The 8,432-nt window shown below is 36.0% G+C and overlaps 1 protein-coding gene across 1 annotated transcript; it reads right to left on the reverse strand.

The window, feature by feature from the left end:
* Nucleotides 1-3,118: 3,118 nt before the first annotated feature.
* On the reverse strand, nucleotides 3,119-5,333 carry LOC110786207 (heavy metal-associated isoprenylated plant protein 33). The gene is made up of 3 exons (XM_021990747.2): nucleotides 5,125-5,333; nucleotides 4,954-5,029; nucleotides 3,119-4,842 (listed from the first exon to the last, which is right to left on the reverse strand). The coding sequence occupies exons 1-3, from the start codon at nucleotides 5,152-5,154 to the stop codon at nucleotides 3,368-3,370; spliced, it is 1,581 nt and encodes a 526-aa protein (XP_021846439.1). The 5' UTR covers nucleotides 5,155-5,333; the 3' UTR covers nucleotides 3,119-3,367.
* Nucleotides 5,334-8,432: the final 3,099 nt, after the last annotated feature.

Here is an 8,432-nt window from a genome sequence, read left to right on the forward strand (position 1 = left end):
CGAGCAACCAAGTTATTGCGGATGATATTTTTGATGTAAATATTGGGCTTTCAAGGCGAAATACTAGAATGAAAATAAGAACGAGTTTAGGAAATTGTTGTGTCGTGGTAACCAATCACTGCCTTGAAAACAAAATTCAGTGCAACCGGGGTATACAATTGTATTCACCGATTCGTTCCCTAGTGTTTAACACAACTCTCAACACAGAAAGACAGTTTTTGGTGATGAGATGAAACCACATAAACTTATGCCCAAAAGAGAGAAAAGAAAAGGAGCGAAAGAGATAATCAAGAATTGAAGTGTATATATTTCTCATATTGGTTTTTCCAAATGAAATAAAAGGACCAAAAGAGATAACCAAGAATTAAAGGAAGCTATAAAAATTTTAGGAAAACTAACCACCGAAAAATGTCCAAAATTCAAAAGAGATCAATGACCCATTAATTCATGAAAGATGAAGAGTTTACGGTATATCCTTAACCAAGGATAATAATCATCCGTCAACCCATCAAAATCAGAAAAGAAATATATATGTAGGATTTAGTAGAGGAATAAAAACTACACAAAGAAGTCACGACTCTCAAAGACATCCAATGACAAAAACCATCACATTTGACCTTTGATAATAAAGATTTAATAACTTCGATAAACAAGAGGAACATCAATCACAATTAATCATCATAATCAGAAAGATTAAAGTCTTAAAACACAATTAAGAGGGTTGTTACATAAAGGATCAAATGAAAGCAAAGAAAACCCGCAAAATCGTGACTTCTTTTATTTATGTTTGTTTTATTTTTGCTCGTAGAGAATGCAATACGTATTGTTGCCCACTCCATCGCAAAACTCTCATTTCTCTCGATGAGGTGAAGACTTGGATGGAAGAGTGCCCAACTGAGTCTCTTGTTTCTGTCATTTTTGAATAAAAGATTCAAAATGTTTTTCCATCAAAAAAATTAAATAAATTAAGTTTTACACTATTTTTAATATTATATAGCATAACTCAAAATTGGCCTGAAATCAAACCCGAACTCAAATCATTGATCCGAATCGTTGCATCCCATTACTATGTATTTCAGTGGCCATAAACTTGAATCTGGATACAATAAACTTAGTGTGTCGTTATTCGACGCCCGCATAGGCTAATATCGCCCGCATTTTTAACTTGAAAGTACATTTTTTCCCTTATGAAAAAGTTACCCTCTCCCTTCATCTTTTTCACCTCTCCCCCTCCGGTCGTCCTCTATGTTTCTTCGCCGGAAACCATAAATTTCGGCGACAAATTTTTTTATATCTCCTTTGGCAAACTTCTTAATTCATATGACTACCACCTAATCTCGCCGGAAAAGTTGTGTTTTTTTTCATTTATCACCGTTAGGTTTGTTCATAATTCATCAATGAAGCTGGAGGTGGGGCTCACGGGGAACGACGGTGGTCGACGGAGCAATAATGGAGGAGGAGGTAAAAGTCCTTTTTTTAATATTTACTAAGGCAAAGCGGCGCACAGTTATTGCTTGGTGGACATGGGAGCCGCACACGGATAATGCTTGGCTCCCATGTCCACCAAGCACATCTTGTGCGCGGCAGCCATGTCGGCCAAGCATAAGATCTGCTTGGTGGACAGGGGAGCCAAACAATATCTGTGCGCGACTTCCGTGCCCGTCAAGCAATAACCGTGTGCGATTTTTTTTTTTTGATTTTTTTAACGTAAAATTTGTCGGGTGGCCGGAGTGAAGGATGGAGGGAGGTCGGGGAGAAGGTGGCCGACGTGAAGGATGAAGGGAGGGGAAGAGCAGGGGTGAAGGAGGAAGGTGGTCGGCGCGAAGGATGGAAGGAGACCGGCGTGAAGGATGGAGGGAGGGGAAGAGCAGAGGTGAAGGAGAAAAGGTGAAAAGGATAAATTTGTACTTTCACACAATAAATGAGGGCGTTTTTACGGATTAGAACGCGAATAAAAATCCCCTAACGTTATATACACCAACATTACCAAGAATACAAGATTTATGACAAAATCAAAGAAAAAAGTACTCGTGTTTATTTTAAAATTTGGTAACCATGCCCATGTCACAAAATTCACCCAAATCATTCCGTTAGTCAAAAAAGCAGTACAGTTTACCAAAAAGTCAATACAACACATGACTTGATCAGGTGGTCAGAAGAAGAAGCTCATCCTGTCAACTAAAGTTCACCTCTGGATGGTCCACCTTCTAACCCTATTTGATTAATCCAATCAATTGAAAATAAATCCTTCTATTTAACCCAAAGTTAAAATTGTTTCAAATTCATTATACACATTCAAATTTAATTACTCACCAACATAAAATATCTCATTATTGTAAAATCCGGCTAATAACTACTCACCAACATAAAATATCTCATTATTGTTTCAAATTCATTACTTGTCACATTATTCCGTATTAGATGGGCTATGAAAATCAGGCCTCACCGATGTAATATATCTCATATCTATACTAATATATTAAAAAGCATTGTGGAAAATCTCTATGTGCCACGTAGTACTCTTTCCTTTGCGCCACATCATTCACTCACCAAGTGAGATGCCATGTCATGGATAACCAAAAATCAATACAATGAGATTCGAACTCTAGATCTCATGTCTGAATGATATTTCTCATTACCATCTTAACCAACCATCAACTGTGGTTTATTTCTTCACATTAATTTATAAATAAATGTTAACGTGAAGTCTAAACTAACTAAATTTTTATTTGATTTTTTATTTTCTATGAAATATTTTAAAAAAAATATAAAGAATTAGGACAACTATGAAGAAACATGATGTCATGAATCTCATAAATATCAACTATAAAAATACCTTGCATGGCTGCTTATATCTAATTTGGTGGTAGTGTATCTTTGTAGTTGACAAACTTAATTTATGTTTTTCACTTTACGGTATACATGCATTTCGTCAAATATTGAACTCAAGAAAAATCTAAAATTTTAACTATTCAATGTAGCGACTGGGACATCGCCCGGGCCATACACTAGTTCTCATTAATAAGTTGATAAAGACATTAGTGAAAATAACATGAAAAAGACAGAACATGAAATTCAAAACAAAAGTTTTCAAGTGGATTAGTGGAGGCGTACCATATATTACCAATAAACAAAAACTTCCATTTCCTAATCTTCTTACACCATAATGGTACTTAATTACTTATCATTATCAACTCTTCAAGTTGAACTAAACCACTAAATTACTACATTTAACTAATTAAAAGCCCCAAAATAAAAAAGCCCACATGAAACTAAAACTTACCAGGCTCTAAGAAGACACACTAGATTTTTTTAACCAATCTAACCTAATTAAACATATTCTCAAAATAAAATTACAGAGAAGAATTTACATAATACTGCAACTATCAGTGTTCTCATCACTAAAATAGGAAGTGTAAGGGTCATGATAGCCTGGTGGAGGAACCATTGAAGGTGCATACCCCATCGGCGCCATCTGTGGCCGTCCATACATCATGTTCATCGGCTGTGCCGCCTGTGGCATCATCCCGTAACCATCACCGCCGTTCATTCTCTGCTGGTTCATCATCATTGCCATGTACTGCTGCTGCTGGGGATTATATTGGACTGGGCTTGGACCAGGGCCAGGGCCCATTGCTTGATAATACCCACCACCACCACCACCAGGCCCACCACCATTCATCATCATGTGAGTAGCTGGTAAACCTGCTGCAGCCGGGCCCATTTGACCCATGGGGAAATTTCCTTTTTGGCCCATATTCATGTTTCCATCTCCACCATGGCCGCCACCGCCACCGCCTTTTTTACCCCCATTATTATTATTACCGCCTCCATTATTGCCTCCTCCCTTGTTATTTCCACCGCCATTTTTACCACCCTTGTTCTCAAATGTAACATGTTTTATAACTTTGCCCTCAACCTCACCTCCATTTTTACCACCACCACCACTTTTACCATTTTTACCGCCACCACTTTTACCATCTCCTCCTCCCTTGTTATTCCCACCATTTTTACCATCTTTCTTTCCATCATTACCCTTCTTCTTTTCACCATGCCCACCACTACCCCCTAGCATACCCTTGAACATACTAACCATTCCACCTCCACCTCCTTCCTTCTTACCACCCTTACCACCTTCCTTGCCGCCTTCCTTACCCTTCTTATCACCGCCACCGCCATTCTTCCCACCCTTACCGCCTTTCCCTTCCTTACCCATAGCAGGCACGCTCTTCCCTTGTGGATGACCTCCATAAACATCTTCGTCCAGCTCATCAGAATCAAATTCATCATCAAACTCGTCGTCGTACTCATCACTAAAATCATCATCATCATCAAACTCGTCGTCAAACTCTTCCTCCGGCGGCAAGTTAAACTTGACGGCCTTCTGCTGCTCCTTGGGCGGCATCATTTTAGCCCCTTTCATCTGTTGTTGTTGCTGAATTTGCTGCATGAACTGAAGCTGTTGTTGCTGATGTTTCTGCAACTGCTGTTGTTGTTGCTGTTGTTGCTGCAACTGCTGCTGTTGTTGAAGCAACTGTTGCTGATGCTGCTGTGGTTGTTGACCTTGTTGTCCGCCTTTCGGCTGGTCTTTACCACCCTTTTGACCCTTGTTGTTATCTTTTCCAATTTTACCTCCATCCATGTTGAAGTTCTTCATCTGGTTGTTCACATTCATAAACTGGTTCATAAACTGGTTGTTGTTTTGGTTAGAGCCTTTAGATGGGCCCCACAACTCAGCATGCTTCCCATTTTTCTCAAGCTTCTTAATTAAAACTTCCGGGTCAACATTCCCAGTTACCGTTACCTTCCCCTGTTCTGAATCTATACTTGTTGTATAAACCCCTGTAAAATAAACCACCAAATTAAAGATATATCCCGGTAATGTAAATATAATTTCTTAAGTTCAGATCTAACGCATAAAAATGAGTGCAAAAATGAAGTTATTATTATTACCATCAATTTTCTGGAGAATTTTCCTGACTTTACTCTTGCAGCCATCACAGTGTATGTTCACTCTAAGAACGCAGCTCTGTAAAAATACAAACAAACCACATTAATCCATGAATCCGTACATATTTTTTGAAGCAAAAACATAAAAGAGTAAATTAAATTTTAAAAAAATACCTGGGTTTTCAAGACTTCTTGCTTGTTCATAGTGTAAGATCTGTTGGAAAATTCAGAATGAGTTTGAGAAGAGAGAAGAAGAAAGAAGCAAAAACTGGTCGCTAGAAAAGAGGGAGGCGGTTTTCAGAGGAGAGAGAAAATGAAATGAAAGAAGTGAAGAGAAAGAGAAGAGAAGTGAAGTGGTGTTTTCAGCTGTTTGAGGGTTTTTGTATAGATGGATAGATTAGGCTGTCTACAAATATAAAAATAAAATAAAATAAAAATAGATGTGGACAGTTACCGAAGGTGCAAGGTAATTATAAATGTGGTTTATTTCTATTTCTTGGTGTATTATTGAAGTTGGTATACTGGCTAGTACCACTAGTACTGTTAGTAGAAATGAGCTGGGGAATTCCACTTAACACCAAAGAAATTATGTTCTTAATTAAGGATTATCATCATAAGTAGCAAGTAGGAAGTGGGAAATGGTACAAGTACATATTTTTGAAACTAAAGTCCAAATATCACAGTATGTGCAAGTACATTATTGTGTGATTTAAGTCAACAAGTCTAATGTGACGATTACAACTTTCTTTGTTTGCATCGAGTCATGAGATTGGATGACGCAGATAGATTTTGAATTTATATTTTAAATATTTTTTTAAGGGTGGGAATAAACAGCTAATTAATGACTACCAGTATTACAATACGTTCACTATTATGACAGTACAAGTGATATTATTTCTTACAATAGTTAATTGACATCTAAGTTTGTTGAATTGATATTATCTACCTTATTTAGACTAGGTTTTTTAGTGGTGAATATAGCATAACCCGTTACCCGTTTAAATTGAAAGATTACTTTGGATGTGTTCAATCATTCTTTCATTTGTATCTCCTCAATCCCTCTCAATCCACGATCTTTATGAACATACAATAACTAATGGTGCATTTTTTCACCCGATTTTCACTTATCTTGTACAATTATCTTATATGAATTTGTCTAGACTTATTAGAATTTATCAAATTTTATTTTAGTTATAAATTGTAATTATTAGTCCTTATTTTCCTGAACTAATCTGAACTAATATATATCATGAAATAAGTGAAAATTAAGATAAATAGACACAAGCCCTTAATATAATCGTAAAAGAACTTGCTTGAACATGTCTAGCGGTGAGCTCTCTTCAATTGGTCTAAGTCGAGGATCTCAACCCAAACGTACCCAAGGGTCTTTAATCACTAAACGATAACTTAAAGAGGTAGGCTCGGAAAAGAGGACCTTTCTTTTTGCTACGCGTCTGACTTTCACTTGATTTATTACTGTATGTTTTATTTTTGGTTCTACTACGAGGAGTTACCACCGCTTTCGGCGAATGGACTAATCTCTCATGGGAGTTTGCATGGGTACCTCGATAGGCAGCAGTTGAGGTTTTTTCCATTCTCAATGCTCGAACCCGAGACCTTGGTTAAGGAGCAAGATGCTCTTAACCACTCATGTCAACCTCAATTGGTATTTATTACTGTATGTGATTGTGAGACATTTACCAGTAGTAACAAAACTATATCTTTGAACTTATTAACCCTAATTAATCGATAAACTTGATGCTGGGGGTATCGATTTATTTCACTGATAGTGATGAAGCATTTTGGCTTTAATAAATCTTACACGGGTAACTACATTTATCATTCATTCATTTATTTGTGTGAATAATGTGTGATTTTGTCATTAAAAGCGTGTAACCTTCTTAAGGAGAAGGCAAAAAGAAAAGAAAAAGGAGAATGGGACATTAAAAATGAGCTCTTTTGGGGTTTCTTATAAACTTTAATTCTGAATCTCTCTCTTCTACCAGCGTTGTCGGCTAATTCAAAGAAGGGAGGAAAGGGGTATGCCGTATGCCATGGTAGGGTGACAGTGGCACAGAATAGCCAATTTCTTTTCATTAATTCCAAATGCATCAAACCAACCTGTACTGACTTTGCTACATTTTTTCTTCTTTTCTAGGGGCAACATAGGGTTTTAGCTCTATATACTTTAATTCATTTCAAATAAAATTGAGGGGTATATTTCCCTTTTTTTTTTTCTTTTTTTTTTTTCAAAGGTAAGATGAAGTATCCTACCAGGTCAGAATCTCGCACGGGTCAACCCGTCCGGGTTAACAGGCTAGACACTTTGAGAGTGGGGGGATGGTAAGGGGAACCCTCCCTCAAAGTGCTCCTAATGGAAATTGAACCCCCAACCCTTTGGTTGGAAGGTGAAATCCTTTTCACTAAGCCAAGACATTGCTTGGTGAGGGGCATATTTCCCTGGCGTATGAACTTATTTCATCCGTCCCTAAAAAGATGTTTCAAATACTTTTCTTCACTTTTAAATGTTGGGCAAATTTAAAATTAAGTGGGTATGTTGATTTGTCTCTTATCTAGATTAAATAAAAGTATATAAGACCATAGTTATCAAACACCTTGGTTTGGTGTTTAGGAGAGAGAAGTGAATAAAAAATAATAAAAGAGGTAGAGAGATAAGTGAGAAAGATAGAGAGAGAATGAAACCAAAAAAAAATTGGTGTTCATGAATATCAAATGGAAAATCAAAATCTTATTTGGAGATATTGACATGTGTCATATGGGGACCAAAATTATTGGGTTTTTTTTAAAATTTTTTATTGCAATGTGATTTATGACATAGATTTGTTGTGTTAAAAATACATACCCATTGCAAATTTACAATGCCCATAAAATAAATATTACAACTCAAATTTTTTATTTTTTTTATAAATGTCTTTTTTTTAATGCTCTATAAATAGACACCAATATTGATCCACTTTAGATCACAAAAAAAAAATCTTAATGTTCCCCTCTCTTGTTTAACTTTAGATCACAAATCTCTCAAGGAATACCTTATTGAAAATGTATGGCAAAAATGTAGACAAACTAGTGATTGATTAGTTATATGTTAGTAGTATGCAATACTTATTTAAAGGTTGTAATGATCGAGTTTTTAGGTAACAAGTAAGTTTATTATTGATATAAATTATATATGAAGTACTTAACAAGTGAAGTTTTACTTAGTTTAATTTTTAAGTATTTTTTATTAAATATTTATTAGCCGATTATAAAATTTATTTAATAAACAATTAATATGCCACTAATTTGATTATATACTTATCCATAACAATATCATGAGATCTAAATGTAGGTGGGGTATAGAGGATGTAGGAGAATGGTATTTTTGGTGTTTGATAAATGTTGTTAAATGTTGTTGGTGTTGAGTTTGGTGCTGGGGAGAGAGAAATGGAAAAATATTATATTTTAGTAGGTTGAAGACCAAG

The sequence above is a fragment of the Spinacia oleracea genome, chromosome 4 (genome assembly GCF_020520425.1).
Source record: "Spinacia oleracea cultivar Varoflay chromosome 4, BTI_SOV_V1, whole genome shotgun sequence".
Lineage (NCBI taxonomy): Eukaryota > Viridiplantae > Streptophyta > Magnoliopsida > Caryophyllales > Amaranthaceae > Spinacia > Spinacia oleracea.